This window comes from Lampetra planeri, chromosome 22, assembly GCF_965212315.1.
Source record: "Lampetra planeri chromosome 22, kcLamPlan1.2.h2, whole genome shotgun sequence".
Taxonomy (NCBI): domain Eukaryota; kingdom Metazoa; phylum Chordata; class Hyperoartia; order Petromyzontiformes; family Petromyzontidae; genus Lampetra; species Lampetra planeri.
Window position 1 is genome coordinate 9,180,667 of NC_136128.1, and position 20,782 is coordinate 9,201,448.

Genomic DNA, 20,782 nt, shown 5'->3' on the forward strand with positions numbered 1-20,782 from the left:
GGTAACGAATTGGCACGTTTTGTTGACGTAACAAACTCTTACGAATTGTCTGTTTGGGTGGTGGCGGGTTTAACGACACAAGTATTTTCGATCTAACCCAAAAAACGTTTTATTGTGGGTCATATTGGTCGCGAAAGCCGACGTGTTAAACTGAATACACGCGCGCATACTGCATAGCTGTCAACCCACACGGTTCACCCGTGTTCTCGTACAGGGAAATTGAGATTTCGGGTCCATACGGCGTACAGCCATTTCAAGACGGGCAAAAAAAATGTTTCGTCTTATTGGTTAGTGTTTCTCCCTTCTGATTGGTATTTGTAGGATGAACGTTGAGATTTATAAGGGAACGTGGAGCCCAATAAGGTCTGACTTGGTCTGTAATAAGGTAGGGCACTGATAAGGGATATGGCACTGCTTGTTTACGACGCGGACCGGAATCGTGGACGTTGACGAACTCGATGTTTACCGACCGCCGCGTGTCGGCGTGGGGGTGTCGCACAGGGACGCCGTGTGCATCTTCTACCTCGTGCTGCGGGCGCTGGACACAGTGGAGGACGACATGACGATCCCCAACGCCGCCAAGGTGCCCATGCTGCGCGACTTCCACAGCTTCCTGTACCAGCACGAGTGGAGCTACTCGCTGAGCAACGAGAAGGACCGCCAGGTCCTGGAGGACTTCCCTACGGTGAGAAAAGCGTGGTGGCGCGCGCCTGGTTGACAAATTTGTTCGTTCATTGATTCATTCGTTAGTAGGTTTTGGCGTTCGCGTTGTTCTTATAGTGCAGGATGATCGCGAAGACGTTACATTTCGTAGACGGTCTACAGTTGGCCCTTGTCCAGAGCCGAGCTACTGCAGGGATGAACCTTTATCTGTATGCTGCCCGGAACAGATCTCGCTGGAGTTCCGCAAGCTGGCCAAGATTTACCGGGATGTCATTGGCGACATCTGCCAGCGCATGGGAGCGGGCATGGCTGAAGTGCTACAGAAGAAAGTGGGCTCCATGCAGGAGTGGGATCAGGTACGCGTAGTAGATGTTCTCTTAGGTTACACACGTGTGTGTGCTGTGAACCTGGCGACCAGAGTTCGATTCCCGCTCACGACTTTACATCCGTGGCAAATATCTCAACCGGTCTTGAGCCTCCCTATCGTCAACTCGGCCTTAAATCAACATACCTGGTGCAGAGTGTATTAAGCATCCGCACTTGGGAGCCGAAGGCTGCAAGGTGTGGTGGAAGCCACACGACCGTCTCGTGTGCCGTGCCGGCGTTCATGGGTGCTCGCTAACAGCACATGCCCCCATCGGTCTGTTGAGGCTATACGTGGGGATGGGGTGGAATTTTTTGTCTTTGTGTGCAGTACTGCCACTACGTGGCGGGCCTGGTGGGGATCGGGCTGTCGCGGCTGTTTGCGGCGTCGGGTCTCGAGGACGTGGTGGTGGGAGAGGACGCGGCGCTCGCCAACTCCATGGGGCTCTTCCTGCAGAAGACCAACATCATCCGAGATTACCTGGAGGACACTCGCGACCGCAGGGAGTTCTGGCCCCAGGAGGCACGTCGCCGCACGCAACCCCCACGCAACCCCCACGCAACCCCCACGCAACCCCCACGCAACCCCCACGCAACCCCCACGCAACCCCCACGCAACCCCCACGCAACCCACGTGTTGTGGGCTCTTCACCGCACACGGTGCCTGGCTTTGTCTCTGGGGGGCCGCGATGCACCGGGACAATTGCAGGACTACCCTTGCCGTGCAAGCATCGCTGGCGATGCGTGTTCTGTTACCTAAGGCGATGATTTTGGCACATGGTGATTTTTGGTAAAAAAAATATATGGCTGATCGGTGGAGGAAATTAAAATATTCACGGAATCATGTGGGGGGGGGGGGGTCCCCTCCTTCCCTGCCACACCCTGGCCCGGTGTGTAAACATCGCCGCTCGGGAGACAGACAGCCGAGCGTGGTGCTGGCCACGCACTCCCCCATGTGCCGTGGTGGCAGACTTCATAGCAGCACTTCCCCCCCCCCCCCCCCCAAAAGTCTGCTTAGGCTATACAGGGGATCTTTGTCTTGTGCCCCGCGTGACCGACAACAGGCGTGGAGCAAATACGCGGGGAGCCTGTCGGACTTGGCGCGCCCCGAGAACCTGTGCGCGGCCGTGGGCTGCCTCAACGAGCTGGTGACCAACGCGCTGGGCCACGTGCCAGACGTGCTCACCTACCTGTCGCGCCTGCGCAACCAGAGCGTCTTCAACTTCTGCGCCATCCCCCAGGCAAGAGCTCGTCTCCACGGAGATCGGAGATCCCACACCGACCCCCCCCCCCCCCCACACACCATTCTTCCCCGAGTTCAATTCCCGGCCATGGACAATATCGGTTTAAGCACCATTCACGCACAACACCAGAACATGTGCCTCCCCTGCCCCCTCCAAAGACAAACAAAGATCCCCCGATTTGGCATGTAACAGACTGTAGGAGCAAGTGCTGTGAGCGAGCACCGATGAAGACCAGGACTGCACACGAGGGGGTTGGGTGGCCAGCACCACGCCGGTCCTCCTTTGTCTCCCTAGTGGCAATATTTATACACCGCACCAGGTACACATTTGAGGTTGAGTCTACCTAGTGGAGGCCCAGGACCAGTTAAGATAATTGTCACTTTTTGGCCGTGAGCGGGAATGGAACTCAGGTCGCCAGGTTCGCAGCGCAGCGTGCTAACTGCGACACCACCGCTCCCCTGCACCACCTCCACTCCATCCCGTTCAAGAACCCGTACTGAGTGAGGGGGTCAGGTATGGTCAACTAACCCGCACGATCCGGATTGACAAAAGGCTGCGAATGATGATTATGATGAGAGATTTATCGAGTTGATTGTTGATTAAGAAAAAATACTCTACACATTCGTCAATAACACCGTGGCCTTAAAGGGAAAATGTATAATGGGCAACGTTTCCTGCAATGAATAGGCCTTCTTCATCACAGATACATTTTATGTTCCATGAAGGTCTCTTTAAGTAAGGCCACAGTTATTGACAAATGCGAGTTGTGGTTCGTCTTTTTTTCTTGCGTGCCACTGCCAACGCGACAGCGTCGCCAAACAATTTTTTGGTTTAGATAGATTTAGCGAAATACGTGAAAATCGTCAGCGGTGAACACGAGAGGCATACAACAGTGCGTCTGTGTTTGCCGCTGATTTAAAACCAACTGCTGCATTTCAAGCGCGCATTGAGTCGTGCGCATTTGAATCATTGTTTCCAATTTGTGCACATTGTAAGCACGTGGTCTGCTCGTGTCGTTACGTGTAAGGTTCACGGAGCAAACAAGACTTGCAAAGAGAGGGAGCAAATGGGGAGAAGATACAAATTACGTGATAAACAGTGAAGCCAAAGAGACTAAACTTGATTCTAATCTTTACTGTGGATTTTGACCGTCAAATCGCTGGCCGAGATAATTTTGACGTGCCTGCTGTCCCAAGTGATCTGAAATACAACGAACACACATTCCTCTCTGTCAAGTTATTGCAGTTTTATTCGTGCACTAATTCGCGTGTTACAAAGCGATCCTCAAGCTCGCTTTGCATGCATCGAACTTTGGCACAAGCGGCACTGCGCAAGCGAGACGTGGTAAATGAGTACGGTACAGGTGAGACGTCAGAAACGTCCCTGAATCTAACCGCGAGCCCCAAATTAGTCACCCCGTCAAATTTGGCTCTCCTTGTGTATACCACCCTAACCAAAACTCCAAATCCTCTGAGGTTTCTGCGCTCCCAAATACTCTTCATTCACTCGCTCCCTCTGCCTGGGCACGATCGGACCGGTGTCACACATGTGGTGGCCCCTGACGCGGGGGGGGGGGGGTGGGGGGGGTCAGTTCTCGCGCACGGAAAATCGGGTTCATGTCGCCCGTAATGACGAACAAAATCTACCCCTTCTCAAGTCAACCTCCCTCCGTATTTTAGTTCTAAAGCGGCAGAGATAAAAATGCGGTGTAATTTCAGGCGCAGCATGAACCGACCCGTGCGGGGGGTATAAAGTTTCATCTCATAAAAATTGGCTGTTCTGGCCATAACAAAAAAAGCCAGCCCACTGTAAGTGCGCACAGCCGCCGCTGATAAGGAGGTGAATATGGGAGAGCCGGGCGGGTTTCGGCTGCGTGTCGCTCGAGGGTGCGGGACGCCGCTCTTATTCCCCTGGGTAATTAACTCGCAGGCCTGACCCGAGTGTCGGTGACGGGTCAAGTGTTGACGGACGCTGCGTTTGTGCTCTTTATCTGCTCATCGCCCCCCTCCGCATCTGCTGTCTGACCGGCCGTTTGATTTGTCCGAAAATATTGGCCCTTCCCACCCCCCCCCCCCCTCTCGCACGTAGGTCCGTGCAATAATCCCGCCTAAACCTGTCTGCTCCGCTGCAGGGTTATTAAGGAAAACATGTGGAACTTGGAGATAGGGGTTCTCGTTTTGATGTTAGCGGGCAGGAATGCTCACGCGTTTGAGTTGTGGGTGGCGGAGTGCGCACGCTTTATTTTGCCAGGCCCACTGAGCTATACAGCTCTTTCAAAAGCAAACCTGAATGATGGCACAAGCACAACGAATTGGTCTATCATGTGAACATTTAGCGCTGCCAAATACGCTAAACGCACGTTGATTCAAAATGTGTAGAGAAAAAACTGGAGGACCTGGAGAAAAATTCACACGCCCACGGGGAGAACATGCAAACTCCAAATACGCAGGCGTCAGGGTTGGGATTGAACCCACGACCTCTGGTATACCAGGCGAGGGAGTTAACATCTCACCACCGTGGCGCCCCACACGTGCCAGTCATGGCGAGGGTGTTGCACAAGCCAGTCCTCCGTTGTTCTGTGAGACCAATCAATTGTTTTAAATGTAGTTTGTAACGCGCACGCTTATTGTTCACTGTCGAGGGAGATGATAATAATTTTGATGTGCGGAGAATCTGCAGTGAGTCGGCCACAACCAGCGCCAGCAATTGCCCAAGCTCTGCGGTCCTAGTAAAGGGACGTTAGTCAACTCCAATGAGTGGCTACACACATCAGGGCGAAACCAGAGTACTTGGGAGTCCATAAGTATGGAGGGGGGGACGACCACACACTATCCCTGTACAGATGTATTTGTTGGTTTCTCAGCCCGCTTGTCCTGGTGAGGGTCTTGTATTAATCTTCAACCTACTTTCTGTACTGCCATAATACCCTGACAAGCCAGGAGATGGCGACCGTGACGCCCAACTGTCAGGGCGCAAGTTTCTCACGGGTTTGTGTGACCCACGAAACCAACCCAAGCGTTGTAGCATTACCGCCAGCGGCTGCCGGCAAGCAAAAAAAAAAATCTCAAGACTTCTGCTCAGCGTCTTGAGATGGCGGCGGCGTTTTAGACGACTAGAAACACCCCGACGTTTGTTGTACATCTCTGGCGGAGGGCGATGGTGAATCGGAGCCACGTCCTCGCGTCCCCATTGGTGACCGCCGCGCACCTCCTTGTGGACACACGAGGATCTGCACTCCCGCTGCGCGAAAGGAAATGTGACCGTGTGTGTTTTTTTTCTTCAAATGTTTTAATCACGGTTGCAAAGCACGCCCCCCCCCCCCCCCCCAAAGCCTCAAAGCCAAGTCGTCGGCAACAACTGCTTTTTGTGTTTAGTTTGTTTCCCTTCGCCTCCGCCCGTACCACCGATTTAGCATAGTTGCCTACGCACTGTGCGAAGAAGTTCAACATGCATACATACAACAAACCGGCACTGTAAAGGTGGTAATAGGTTTCTTGAACTGAGCAAGGTTTGTGTGATCCAGCGAAAAAGAGACGCTGGGGAGGTAATTGCAGAGTGGAGCGGTGCGAGGGGAACAAAGCTTAAAGAGAAGCGTGGTGGTGACCTGCAGTGTGGTGGCCGAACACGTTGTGGCTGAGATGAAATAGTCGGGCAGGCAGAGGTGGTCTACGTGAGTAGAGGAATCGACGCGTGACGCATTGTTATTAGCAAAGGAAGAGTGCTAAGCAGGCGACTGACCTCCGGTGTGCGGTGACTGCTGAATCGTCTGTCAACCTGACGGTTGTGAATTCTGTGCACTAGTGAGGTGTGAACTGGCTGTTCCACCCGAGATATGACAGCATTGGCCACATTTGTGCTTTGTAATGTCGAACTAATTCCGAGTTTGAAAGCTTTAGCACAGAAAAGGAAAGCCCGCTTTGTCCACGTCTCCTTCGCCAGATGATTAATATAGCCGTTCCGTGACGGGTTGGCCGAGGTGGTTGTGCCGAGCAGATTAACTTTATAGCCCGCGGCTAAAATTAACACGCGCGCGCGTGCCTGTGTGCGTGCTCGCGCTCTGCACCGGCAGGTGATGGCGATCGCCACGCTGTCCGCCTGCTACAACAACCCGGCGGTGTTTGGCGGCGTCGTGAAGATCCGCAAGGGCCAGGCGGTCACGCTCATGATGGACGCTACGAGCCTGGCGTCGGTGCGCGCCATGATGCTGCAGTACGCACAGGAGGTGAGGTGGGCGGGCTTGGGCGGCGTTCAGAATCCCAATATTCAGTTTCTACTGGAGGAATCCGATGAGCTATAAAGCTCTATTTCGCAGGTGTCCACTAGGGGCGGGTCAGAACGTCACAACGACAAGCAATACAAGAACACGATAGGAGTGCCAAGTATAGGAAAGGTGACGTGGTGCCCTGGCACGTAGTGCGCATGCTGCCGATTGCAGAGGCACGCAGTTCATGCCCAGCGGCTACCCCGGTTAAACTTAATACTTCCGTTGGAGTAACCGTAAAAATACCAGTTTAACACGTAGGCTTTCGCGACCAATATTATTCATGAATTGTAAATGTTGTGTATTCACTCTTCGACACACCGGTGGGCTAAAGTAGTGAACTATTTGTCTTTTGCCAACGTGACACTTTTTTACTGATTGGCCGTGTCGGGTGGTGGAGGGTTACGACACATAAATAACGCGATCTAACCCAAAAAGTTTAATATTAACATAAAAATACCACTCGCCATTTACTGCACGGTGGACGTTAAAGGATCCCGTGACGCTATTCGTAAAAGAGTAGGCCATGCGTGCCGGCGTCGTGGTGATGACCGACTGTCCGCCAAGGAGCCAAGTGCATCTATGACAAGATGAAATTGGCCATTCTCTGAATGAAAGACGCAGACTATAATTTTTTTCTATTTCTTAAATGCTCCCTCCGCCTTTGTCCACGCAACAGTATAAATGGGATCATCACAGTTGAATGATTAGCACAGGGGTGGGGGAACCTTTTTTCTGCCAAGGGCCATTTGGATATTTATAACATCATTTGCGGGCCATTCAAAATTATCAACTTAAACATTAGCCTGTTATATTTGGCCAAACATTTAATTAACTCGCCCCTAATGTGATGGCTGGAACAGCCTAATTAATTTGCGGGCCTGAATTAGCAGGTGGCGTGTCGTGGGATGAAGTGGGTGGATGGGCCAGCGTGGAAGTTGTAGGGTTTCTAGAGTGGCCCCCCCCCCCCCTCCTACAGCTCCCTTGGGTGGAAGCCCTTCTGCTAGCAATGGGCGTGAGCAGGTAATTGCAGGGTTGCGCCTTTTTTACTTTCATTACCTTTCACCTCATCGGAGATCTGTGCAGCTGCAACCGCGTAAACCTCCGTGGGTAGCCAGGCATGACGTCGCTTCGCCCACAGATCCAGCGCTGCATCCCGCCCGACGACCCTTCGGCAACCCAGACGCGCAACATTGTGCTGCGCATCAAGGCCATGTCGCGCGCGGGCGCGTCGTCGTCGGCAGGCGGTGGCGACAGCGGCGACGCGCAGGAGGAAGAGGAGGTTAATGGCCGCCATCAGGGGACTGGCTTCATATCGCCGCTGAGCCTCACCATGGGAATGGTTCTGGCCGCGTTGGGCTGGCAGTACTGGGCCACGGTGCAGGGGGTCGCTGCCAAGTACCTGCAGGGCCTGTGATGATGACGACGATTGCCCCCTCCGTCTTTGAACTGGTGGACCTCCGATGCGCCCAGCCAATCTGTAAATATATATCCCAAGCGCCCTGCCCGAGCCATTGCTGTGACCACTGGTGATTCACGTTGCGTTTTTGAGAAATGCCACATGGCCCCCTTCTCCCCCTTCCGAGAATTTGTTCCAAATGAAAAAGGTTGTCGCGATGGAAGCGGGCGGCCTCCCTGCGTGCGTGTAGGAAGGCGCGCACGCATGGTGGCTGATGGGGTTGTGCTTCTGCGCAGGGTTGTGGTTGTTGATATCCCTCTCGCAACCCCATGTTGGAAAAACCCTGGCTTTGCTTCTCGGTGTCGTGCACGTGCCGCGTCTTAACAGGGAAGCGAGCGGCAATGAGATTAGAAGTGCCGCCATATTTGTAGAAAGTGATGCGTTTGCTGGTGGGGAGGAAGTAGTTCTCTTGGCTGCCAGTTAGTGGCAGTTGAATTGCGCGGAAGTGGATAAATAAATACGTAAGATCCGTGCAGACTTTTAACTGATTGAGGGTGCTTCGCTGTCGTGTTAGTTTAAGAAACGTTTTAAATGTTTACAGACGACATGAGAAAAATTGGCAAACCACGTGGTTTCCAGTTGACCGCACAAATGACTTGGCCAGCTCAAGCCAGTCCGCGTCGTGTTCATTCTGAAGTGGTGTCGTGTTTGTCTCTTTGCGTTTGTTGCTTAATCTCGGGCGCTGTGGCTCGCTTGACCCCCTCTCCCTGTTGAGGCTTTGTACCATATCTCGAACGCAAAGATGGGGCTAGTCGCGTGTAAATTAACGACAGTAGAAATTATAAACAACTAAATATTTCTACGCTGTGCTTTTGCAGGTGGTAACTTCTATTAAAAAAAAAGTTGACTATAAAACTGCAAGCTCTCCCCATGGGTGGGTCGTTACTTTAAAATGGGGCGAGCAATCTCTGATTTTAACGCGACGATTTGATCGAAATAAAGTATGACGATTATGACAATAAAGAATATTTTTGGTATGACATGTTTGCTGGTTTTATGTGCTCGAATAAATCTGAACACACGGCAATTAATGACCATCGATTGAATATTTTAAGTTGTTAGCTGTGCTTGGCTGCAATTGGGTAGAGTTCTGTGGATCAGAATCCTCCGTTACCCTTCCTCATCAATTAGCAAAGTCCACATGGTTGTATATTACCGCCATTTGGCAAGTAATCTACAAACGGTGCAGTCCCATGGTTCCAGACCAGATATCACGCGCTTGTCGCTACCACCTGATGTGGTGTCACTTTCTGTGGCTAATTTCTGTGGACAACAGTGAATTGTGATAACCGTGTGTGAAATGAGTGGGTGGGGGGTGCCATATAATTACCTGGTATTCGCTGCGTACGTAAATTTGCACTAAAGCGTTGCTACATTAGTTGGCCACTTTGCGCTACCCCATGGTCTCTAATGTATACGCGTGCGACATCTCGCAGCTGCGCCATGTAATCTCTTGCGCGGCTCCATGTGATCGTTCATCAACGGCTGTGATAGATCTGCGGCTGGATGAAAACCTTCCCCATGTTTGCCACCCATGTAATTATGGTAATCCACCCAACGGCTTTGCACTCGAGCCAAATTCATGGCGACACCTCCTTGGGGCGTGTTCCTTTCGCTATTATTTTCGACCGATGCAAATCAAGCCAAATTAAGTCGATTGTCTAATAACCTGTGTGGTATCCTTAAGTGTTCAACCGCCTCTTATTAAATGTAATTCTAAGGGTACACACATTTGTCCACGCTTCTTTGCATATTCCACGTTTCTGTTCCGTGTAAATGCATGGTAGTCGTAACGCATTAGTGAATAAAAAAAAAAACTTCAGGACAAACGCATGTTGGGAAACGATGCAGAATACATGCATAGGTGTTCTCAAATCTGCGTGGAATTTGCAGTTTCTCGTCGGCTGGATGATGCTTGGTGTGCGTTGACCACGAGGCTACTGTGGGACTGGTTGCGGGGGTGGGGGTGTTCATCCAGGAGTGGATTTACAAGCCCTCTTAGGTATAAACGATTCAGAGTACACTGCATTCAATGCATTGAGCATTCTATTAGTAAAATACAATCAGGCAGTATCACAGAAATTCACAAATCAACTTTATTTATCCAGTACACCACTGGAATACAACTAAATCTTAGGAATAAAGCTTTTGGTGGTTTATATTTTTTGTTACTTTAAACCTTCCATTTAATTCCTCAATGTTTTAACGGAATGTAGAAGCGCAAAAACGCACAACCCCTCACTTTATGAAACGAAAGAAAAGTGGTCACCCCTCCAACCACGAGGGGAAGGAAATACGTTTTTAATATGGGTTCTAAACCCCCATGCTCACCAAAGACGCTAACTCAACTTGGTACTCTTAAAACCAGGTGAGGGCGATATGGGGTCGAACCATCAGCACCCTTGATTGAGGGCGGCGACTCAATTGCGAAAGAGATGTTTTTAACGTGGTGGTGAATGCAAGCAACCGGCTGCTAAGTCACATGGGCCCCATCACACGGTACAACGCACACAATCGGAACACATCGATTCTTACTCAAGAGATTTCATGCAAGTACTGTGATGTTAAAGCCAGGTTCACGCCTGAAAAGTGCAACGTAATCGCCGGTGAACTTCAACAGGGAAATTGTAACTGCGTATTTGGGACGAACAGCCAATTCGTTTTTAATTGTCACATGCTGCTGAAATACATTGCGATAAATCAGAGCAGCTTGCCACTTGAAAATAATATATTTTTTCTTTGCTAAATGCAACCGGATGTACAACCGGTTGCAGAGACGTCCACACATCGGTGATGGTTGCAACCAACCACGACTCGCTATTGATCGCTCACGTGTGGGGTTGTCTGAAGACTCGATATGAAGCAAAGAGGCATTGTTATGCCCCACTTTGCTGTTCGTCTGGCCTTGGCCATAACCTTGTCAAAACCCAGAGTTGGATAAGGCAGTTGAGGCCTCCCATCAAGAACAAGAAGCAGCCATGGTAAAAGACGAAGTAAACTTAGGACTCCATCAACAAGGATTCCACAACTGCTAACACGTATGCGCATTTTGTGAATCCAAGTGCAGTGGTTCATCGCAAAGAACACTTTAAAGTTTACAATCACACACATGACCCGGTTGTTTTTTTTTTTATAACATGACCCAGAGGCCTATGGGCTCCCTTGTTCAATGTGAAATTGATGTGTATAGTTACAGAAAATCTGTCCACAGCAACACGAAGCTGTGTTTTATACCCTCTTGGGGACAGAGGACCAAATATGCGCAAGGCATTTAAATTTTACACCAACGGCACCCAAACTCCGGTCGTAGCAGCTTCCCCACTGCCCATCTTTTTAAACATTGCCAATCCAAATGGATGCTTTACACTATTACTCCATACCGTTTCACCATAATCCCAATTCACCACTGACAGTTTCCCATTAGGAGGGGCAGGGGGGGGATGCTGATAAGAGATATTTAGAGCAGTGGACGACTGCGATTAACCAGCATTTGGGAGATGCATTTCATTCGGTAAGGCACTCCACGTGAATCTGGAAACAACCAGAACACCAGCCTCTACTATCAAGGTTAAAAGTCATGGCAGGGGGGGGGGATGCAAGAAAGCAACTTTGGCTTTTCCTGGCCAAATAGGGGCAAACAAGGTGAGAGTACAACTCGAGTTGGATTTAAAGTGGCGACAAAGACAATGCCGGCCAGCTCGGTCGACGGTGACCTGCACGGAGAAAGGACATTGATCATTTTCTGTATCGTATCATGTGGAGCTGGCAAGTATACAAATGATGGCTTAAAAAATGTTAACCCGGAGAAACGACACAATCGGCATTAAACTAAAACACGTAACTTACATCTCCAATGTGGCTAATTGCCCTCCGATCATTTACAACGTATGTTCATGTCGTCCATTTTTCGAATTTACTGCTGGATGAGGGCCTTCCCACGCCATGCGGGTTTTACCACACTTCTCGCAGGTCAGGAAGTGGTAAAGTTGGCCACATCTCAAGGTGGTGGGGGGGCCCCCTCCACAACTCCTGTGCGGTTTTAAGCTTTAAAAGGTTCAGAGACTGCGTTGGCATATGTGCAGAAAAACGCACAGCCCTTTGTAAATCTACTGCTGGGTGAAGGCCTCTCTCTGTGCCGTGTCGGTCACGGGGGTTGACCGCACTTTGTCACGCTAATCAGTGCGGGTGTGATGAAGAGTGGAGGGAGAAACGAGGCCCCAGGTTCAGCCTGTGGCCAGAAATCGAACTCGGGTGGCGGGATTCACAGCGGCGGTGGGGGAGATAACCACTGCACAGGGTCAACAAACTTTACCCAAAGCGTCACGAAGAAACAGTCGTCATAGGGTAACGTTGCAGGAAACGGCAAAAGGAAATACTGCGGAATACTAGAGCTCATGAAACATTTTCCTGTTTCAAGGCTCCGTTCAGTAATACTTGCAGCAGCTAGCGTTATCAATTAAGAATTTTAACAACTCACACCCCCAGCGATGTCATGAATTGGTCAAATTCCATTAAAAAAATCGAAACATTTCAGTGAAGATAGCATCACCAGCGGCTGCAGGTGTTAGGTTGAACCCAATTACTGGTCGAATCACATGCCATGATTTGTAGTTCATACCTGATAATATTCTGTGTCCATCGCACATAGCTGAAAAAGGCCCTTAACCGAGCAGTTTAAATTTGGCGAATGCAAATTCTCAGTGGGCAGGGGTGCAAAACGTGCAAGGAATATTGATTTCACGAAGACATCGCCCCCTACGTCTGGCCTGCCACTAAAACTGGGTTCGCACCGTCATTGTCATGAATATTCCTTGTGCCGCTGGGACACGTCGTTCGATCAAGAGGATTTTCAAAACGTTTGGGCAATTCCACAAACAAGCGACGACTGTTCGGGGCATCGGCACCACCCCGTCAAAACCTTGAGCGGCCGCCACCACCACCACCACTGCTGCCTTGTTTCACTGCCAACAATTCTGCTACGTGTCTAGGTGGCTGCCCCCCGTGGAGAGGCGGTGTCCGCAGCAACCGGCCCTCCAGCCCCCTAACTCTTGCTATGGCATTGATGTTTATGTTGACTGCAAATACACAACTATATCCTGCATGATCCGTCCTTTAATTTTATTTAAAATTATTACTTGTTTTTGCCATGACTGTAACACGTTTGTGAACGTACTTTAGCAAAGCAATCGTTTCGCATTATTTCTGTCATACAGTCCTTAATTAGTGGCATGGCAGTACCGAGAGCGGCGGTTTCCAGAATTTTCTTGCACGACCAAGCGTCTCTCATCATCCTCCTCATCCCTCTGGGGGTGGGTAAAATACGCACCACCTGGACAAGACTGCTCCCATTGGTGGCAAGTTTTATGGACAGGCTGGATCACCACAAACACAAACTGTAAAAAAAAATTGTTCAAGTTGCCGAAAGCTTGTTTCAAATTCCAATTAACCTTTATAAGGACACACAAATCAGACAGTAGAATCTCCCCACGCCAGAATAACTCCTCAATCTTCAAGTGTCACAAACGGTGAACAGTAAGGTAAAGGTGCAGCCCTGCAATTGCTTGCTCACATTACTGCTGGCAGAAGGGTCTCCACTAGAGGGAGCTCGAGACAGCCCCCCTCTAGAAGGTATGCTGGCCTTCTCTCACACGTTGGCCAGGCATAAAGATTTTATTTGACCAGGTAAGGCCCATGGAGCTGTACAGCTCTTTTCGGACGTGACCTGGCTATCACAAATGATAGCTGAACAAAGTGGCTTACTACGTGGAAATTGATATCAGCAAAATAATTAAACGCATGTCGATTCTAAATGCGGAGTGGAAAACCGAAGGACCCGGAGAAAAATCCACGTGACCACGGGGGAGAACATGCAAACTCCAAATATACAAGCGTCAGCTTCGGGATCAAACCCACAAACCCATGACCTGTATACCAGGCAAGGAAGTTAACATCTCGCCACAGTTAACATCTTGGAAGAGACAGAAGTACCAACACTTCGCCCCACCGCATGCGACCTAACAATCGACTGGCATGTACTCTTTACGCTGCTGGCGGGGACGGGGGGCAGGGGCTGGCGATGGGATTTTAGAAACTTTAACTGCCACGCCGGAGGAAGTAATCCAACCGGCGTCCTCCGGATTGCCATTCCAGTGGGCTGGCCCATGGCTCCACCGAGGCAGCACCTGCCGGGGTCGTGGTGCAAAACCGCACCGTGACGAGCGGCAGGGCATTGTGGGAGGCGGAGCCGAGGTGAAAGGACGGCGGCCACAACTCAGAACGCGTAGCGAGCGCTCTTCAAAAGCCGAGTGAATGTTACAACGATCAGCACAGGCGATGGTAGGTCCCCCCTATGGGCGATGCGACGCAGTTGCAAACACGAGTTAGATAGGCTGCATCAATCCAAGTTGTTTGTGTTGCAATCGTGACGTGCAATGGGGTCCACAAAAGCTTTCCCACAGATCGTGGGCAAAGAGTATAATTTTTGCCACCTCCCGTGAACTCCTGTAAGAACGTTGCCCTTATTTCAGCCAAGTGTGACCACTGCTTGTGGCTCTAGTTTAACGAGACCCTTCCCTTTCAAAAAGTGCTTCACGATAACAGGAATGCAGCGACAGAATAAACGTAACCAGCTAGAGTACAGCAAGTCGGGCTGCTAATCACGTAGGCATGTATAGAAATGTCACCCATATATACACGCAAAATACGATACACCCAAAGGCTACGTTAGGAAGCTTCGTGTATGAACACTGCACTTAAAGCTCCCCCCCGCCGCCCCACCCTGTTGAAAGCTCCGTAACGATAATTACAACGATGTTTCATGGCAGTTCCTTTGCACTCAGTTATGGAATTTACCATCTTACATGGAGCCACTGCGCAAGGATATTTAACAATGAAATGCTATGTACAAAGACAAAGATCCCCCCCCTTATAGCCTTAACCGACTTGCTGGGCCAAGTGCTGTTAGCGAGCACCTATGAAGGCCGGCACAGCACACGAGGGAGTGGGTGGCCAGCAACAGGCCCGGCCACCTTGGTCTCCCCAGGGGTGATGTCTACATGCCAGGTACTCATTTGAGGCCGAGTCAAACTAGGAGAGGCCCATAACCGGTTCAGATAATCGTCACTGGTGTTGGCCATGAGCGGGAATCGAACTTGGATCCCCGAGTTTTACTGCCCCCCCCCCATATGTACACACACGCACGCGCACAACACATGCCTGTCTTTAATTCCCACCTACGCAACGACTGCTAATCCTGCACTAATGGACGTGGAGGAGGTGTTTATCCGTCTGAAAAATTATATCAACACAGGCTCAACTCCTTCATAATTTGCCGATTGCGAGGGTGCATGTAAATACCACGTACGAGGATTTCCTTCTGGCAGTGTTAATTTGCTGCGATGCTAATGAGCAGTACTTGCGTGAATTAGCTCAGCCAGTGGATTTACCTTAATGCACACTACGCCCGGAGGTTGTTAAAACAACGGGGTTACCGCAGCTGGTTGTTGGGTGGTTCAAGAGTGGGCTCAGGAATAGAAACACCCCCATAAAAAAGAAATTGGTTGGCTCCAGAGGACGGTGTCCAGTTTGTCAATACAATACAAACTTAAGACGACTGCTCCTACAACCACCAGATACCAGCGGCTACGATGATGATGATGACGAGGACGATAAGGAAGACATTGAAACATTACGAGGTGTGAATTGGACCATGGCCACAGATGTGAATGGACCGACCACATGATCTAGCAACTGCAATCGTAATGAAGAAGACAATGACCACTTAGAAATATATTATTAAAAAAATACCTACAACACATAAGGGTCCTCTCCACAGTTAAAACTTCACTTCCAAACCTAAAGGTGTTCCCGTAAAAGGAATGCAACACGGCTCCCGATTATTTAAATCGCCGAGCCAGGTATATAAATACAAACTACATAACCGTAACAACCACCAAACAAGAGATACACCTGTTAACAGCAGCATAGGATACCCCAACCAGAGACTACACCTCAAACATACCAGGGTCCTTTTTTCGGCTGGATGTCGATGCTTGGTTGGTGAGGAGAGGATAGGAGAGACTGCGATGATGAAGATAAGCGACTTACTAAATGATTGGCTCACTCTTTTGCTTGCTCAGTCATGCATAAACTCGCGTACTCACGCATACACACACTTGCACGCTCACTCGCGCATCCACGATGTACGCAGTCTCACACACACCCACTCTCTCGCTCGCTCACTCACGTGTTCAACTCATCTATCGACAGAACTTGCTGGCTCTTCACCCATGCAGGCACCCACCCACCGACCGAACCACTCATTAACTCAAGTTACTCACACCATCACCCGCACTTGCCCTCTCACCCGTTCACACACGGAGGGCCCCCTAACTACTCTGCTAAGGCTCACAAATCCGGACCCCTGAACCCCAATGCCCGACCGGTGTTAATCTGCCGGCGATGCGGCGTTCTTTCGGGTGATGTCGGCCTGATGGAGGAGGATAGACGTCGGTGGTTTGCTCCTCCAGTGGGAGAGCTTTCCGGCCGAGAACATCAGGTTCACGGCCGGCATGGAGACTCCCTGCTCCGTGCTGGGGACTGTGGGAGGCGGATGGGGAGCGAGCGGTGTGGAGCTCTCCGTGGAGCCACCGTCCTGCGGGAAGTGGGGGGGCGGGGGTACAACAAGGGCAGCACACATTTGTATTTGTTTCCATGATCAGAATCAGAATATTAACACTGGAGAAATCTGATGAGCTATAAAGCTCTTTTTCACCAATGTCCAGTAGCCATCCATTCAAAGACTTTACGTGCAGACAGCAGCTACCTTCACCCATGTATCAGAATAAACATTGTTCATGTCACTATCACAATCACCATCATAATGACACCACAGCACTTGTGCCAGGCTAGGTGCACTTTGGTCCAGAGACACAGCACAGGGGCAAGAGAGACAAGAGGCCTCACCTGGTAGTGACTGATGAAGTCCAGCAGCTGCAGCGAAAGCTTTCGGCTGAAATGCAGCAGCTCTTCCAAACTGGGAGAAGGGAGCGCAAAAATTCAAAACGGCGGCGGCTTGAAGTCGTACGTTCCTACGTGTGGATGTCGCTACGCGAAACCGAAACGTTCCTCGCTTTTATCCCGTGGAGGCAGTGAAGAGTCAATTCTCAAGCGCACGACGTGCGGACACATCGCGGGCCCAAAACTGTCGAATTGAAACCCGCGCGGATCGACGCGTCGTTACGTTGCCTACCGGTCGGGGCGGACCATCGTGTGCACGTGCTCGCGGCAGCGCTCACCTCTCCTTGCGGAACAGCGAGTGGGAGGCCACCCTCTCGCACACGCTCTTGTTCAACTCCGAGTTGAAGAGAGGAATCCCGAAGCAGAGTTCCAGCGGAACCCAATGATCCGCTGGCGACACGGCGGGGGAGGTGGGACGGAGACCAGGCAGATGGTAATTACGCAGAAAACGGACGCATCATCACTTGCAATTGGTTCAGCAGTTCACCAGCCAAGTGTGACCTCTTGAGTGTTATCCGGTAAGTCCTCGCTTAACCGCGTGTTCACATGGGGGCGTCTTCGCCATTGCTCGATTCATAAGGCGGAACGTGCCCGCAATAACGTGGTACGCGCAACGCTATAAACGCAGTATCTGTGCGGTCGACAACCACTTTCTTGAGCTGCACGGCTGAGCGGAGTGATTCAGTACGTGGAATGATATTGTAACGCAGCGGCGTACCCTCGGTTATTTCTCCCGTCATCTTACCGTGTAGTGTGCATACATCGTATCCCACCAACCTTTCACGTGACATTACTAAAGGGGAAATTGTTTTCACTTAACGTGACCCTTTTCAGGATAGCATCTACCACATTAAACGAGGACCTAACCCGTTATTTGCATGGGTTTTCTAAGGGTGTTACAGTTTCCTTCCAATTGCAACTAATTTCTTAAATGGAAATGGCCAAACGTCTTAATGCAGGACCCTCATCAAAAGTCCTGAGACTCGGTAAAGCTTTGATGAAAACAATGAAATATAAGATGAACATTACACAGCGGTTATTTCTCCCGTCATCTTACCGTGTAGTGTGCATACATCGTATCCCACCAACCTTTCACGTGACATTACTAAAGGGGAAATTGTTTTCACTTAACGTGACCCTTTTCAGGATAGCATCTACCACATTAAACGAGGACCTAACCCGTTGTTTGCATGGGTTTTCTAAGGGTGTTACAGTTTCCTTCCAATTGCAACTAATTCCTTAAATGGAAATGGCCAAACGTCTTAATGCAGGACCCTCATCAAAAGTCCTGAGACTCGGTAAAGCTTTGATAAAAACAATGAAATATAAGATGAACATTACACTTTATAACTGTGAGCTGGCCAAATGGCCACCCTACAGTTATCAATATTGCCCAAAACTATACAGAGATCTTCCAGGCATGGTCAATGCTAAGATAAATGCTGAATTTCCCAGCAATTTATACTCTTTGGTTCATTCGGTAAAGGCACGTAGGCAGAAATAAAATAAAACAAATCACGACGTTTCGATCGCAACACAAGCAATCTTCATCAGGTGGAACAACCACAGCAAGAAAAAATGCTGAAGTAGGCGAGAGAGCTGCCGTGGCAAGAGGTTATATAGGTAAGAAAAGGGGGAGGAGCAAGGGGGGAGAGAGAGAGAGGGGGGGTGTGGAGCAGGGGAAGGGGAGCTGCTTGTGTTGCGATCGAAACGTCGCGATTTGTTAATATTATTTTATTTCTACCCACGTGACTTTACCGAAGGAACCAACGAGTATGGATTCCTGCAGTCACCAAAACATCAAATCAAGATTTTCCCAGCAATTTGTTAAGGCGATTTGCAGTATTCGTGAAACCAATTGAAGCGGCCACTGGCAGACGCACGGACAGACAAACATTTCCTGGGCATAGCGACAAGTGCATCAGCTGCCTGAACAAGCAGATGACGAGCTGCAGGGCACGAGCGAGCGCGTGAACAAGGACGAGTCCACGCGAGTGCGCGCGGTGGTGCGAGCGTGCGGCACTCACCCTGGGCCGTGGGAGCGCTCGGAGGGGCTCTCCTCGGCGCCGTCTTCTCGACCGCCCCCTCGGCGTCGCCGCCCACAATCTCAAATGAGTCGGCGCTGCCCTGCGTGTCCGAGTCGGCCGGCGAATCCTCTTCGGTGCCAACAGGGGGCCCCTCTGTTTCATCGTCGGGACACCCGTGGCAAACGAGCGCAAGCACACAGAGGCACGCACCAGCACCAACGTGATGAACACAACACTCGCCGTTCGCCGCTAAGTGGCGGTAACGTCACCACGCCACCTGTGCCAGGCCAGGTGCACTTTGAGGCCACGTGAAGTGTGAAATTGTCGACGGCTCGCTGACAGGTCACGGGACAGACCCAGGTGTCATGGGTTGACCGACTGCTGCTCGCTCTCTCATCTCCCCCCCCGCACCTGTGCACTCTCTCTCATCTCCCCGCACCTGTGACCTCTCTCTCATCTCCCCACACCTGTGCGCTTTCTCTCTCATCCACCCGCACCTGTGACCTCTCGACTCCTCGGTGTGACCATGGCGATGAAGCCGCACGAGTGCTCGAGGTCGAGCTTCTCCCGCAGTGCCTGCACAGCCGGGTGCCGGCACACGTGCTCCAGGCTGAAGTCTGTGGCAAAAAGTGAGCGCCAAAACAAACACAAAATTTCAGATTAAGAGTCATAATACAGGCAGGAGGCGATTTTATAGACGGCAATCACGCACTGGTGACTATAATGCCTCGCATGCGTGTGACATCACCGCATCGCGTGTATAACAAACCCAATATTTTCATTTGGTCAACCAACTCAAGTGTGAAAACTGTGGCAATGTTACTTGAGATAGGAGCAGGAGAATGTACGTTTTTATATTGTAGGTATGTTGAACTTCTTTCGCACCGTACATGGCCAACCGTGCTAATCAGAGGTGCGGGGGAAGGACAACAAACTAAACACAAAAAAATTAGACGGACGCTATACTGGTTTCAACCTTGATGGGATTAATTAGTACAGGATAGCAATCGTTGTCTACTGCTGCCTTATCCCTGGCAGATATTCGTTCCGCTGGTGGGTACAAGTCTTCACCTCCGACGCTTACCTCCCTTGATGATGGGCTCATCAATCGGGAATGGAACGTAAACGACTTCGCCGTCCGCCTGTGCCCCATGTCCCTGCCACAAGTAAACACCTCGTTAGCATCATTGCATCGCCATCCTGATGTCGGAGTCATCGCAGCAAAAGCTCATTAGGGGGCTCGTATTATCGCAATACACACACACACACACGCGCATGACCACTGCAACAAAATAAATAAATATTATTTAATCACGCAAAAAAAGCTTCCCCGAGTATCAAAGCACTTATTTCGGGAGGCTCCTTCTGCGGGCGGTTTGACCAATTAAGATTTGAAGGAACGTTTTTGCATGTGGAGTACGCAGAGAAGACCCACCATCGGCTAAATCTAGGGAGATTTGGTCACGGGGTATGTCGGATTTAATTTTTTTTTACCCAGGACAGCCTCACTGCATCTCAAGACTTTTTTTCTGGAGGGTCCTGCCAACGTTTTTGCAGTTGGGGGTAATGCTGTTGTTATCCTAATTAAGTAATTTGTAGGTAATGGTTTCAGCATTGGGATGTTTGGCCAATACCAGTTACATTGTAAGGTTTTTTTTAGCTTACTGGTAGGAAACCGGAGAACCCCGGAAGAAACCCATGCAGAACCAGGGGGAGAACGTACAAACTCCACACAGAGTCAGCACTC

At 50.4% G+C, this 20,782-nt stretch overlaps 2 protein-coding genes across 6 annotated transcripts in view; one reads left to right on the forward strand and one right to left on the reverse strand.

Annotated features, from left to right (window-relative positions):
* FDFT1 (farnesyl-diphosphate farnesyltransferase 1) overlaps positions 1-8,967 on the forward strand; it is a 28,421-nt gene extending 19,454 nt beyond the window's left edge. For all 4 annotated transcript variants that reach the window (XM_078604368.1, XM_078604371.1, XM_078604370.1 and 1 more), the window contains 6 exons: positions 502-685; positions 891-1,019; positions 1,358-1,549; positions 2,091-2,267; positions 6,340-6,492; positions 7,673-8,967. In XM_078604368.1, the coding sequence (XP_078460494.1) occupies positions 502-685; positions 891-1,019; positions 1,358-1,549; positions 2,091-2,267; positions 6,340-6,492; positions 7,673-7,948 (1,111 nt within the window). In that variant the 3' untranslated portion in view covers positions 7,949-8,967. The remainder of the gene's footprint in view (positions 1-501; positions 686-890; positions 1,020-1,357; positions 1,550-2,090; positions 2,268-6,339; positions 6,493-7,672) is intronic.
* Positions 8,968-10,063: 1,096 nt separating this feature from the next.
* FAM91A1 (family with sequence similarity 91 member A1) overlaps positions 10,064-20,782 on the reverse strand; it is a 33,379-nt gene continuing 22,660 nt past the window's right edge. Inside the window, exons 19-24 of one of the 2 annotated variants that reach the window (XM_078604367.1) lie at positions 20,120-20,192; positions 19,533-19,652; positions 19,036-19,188; positions 17,287-17,398; positions 16,955-17,024; positions 10,064-16,643 (exon numbers count right to left, since the gene is read on the reverse strand). In XM_078604367.1, the coding sequence (XP_078460493.1) occupies positions 16,437-16,643; positions 16,955-17,024; positions 17,287-17,398; positions 19,036-19,188; positions 19,533-19,652; positions 20,120-20,192 (735 nt within the window). In that variant the 3' untranslated portion in view covers positions 10,064-16,436. Of the gene's footprint in view, positions 16,647-16,954; positions 17,025-17,286; positions 17,399-19,035; positions 19,189-19,532; positions 19,653-20,119; positions 20,193-20,782 lie in introns of both variants that reach the window. The other variant, XM_078604366.1, reaches the window with a different exon arrangement.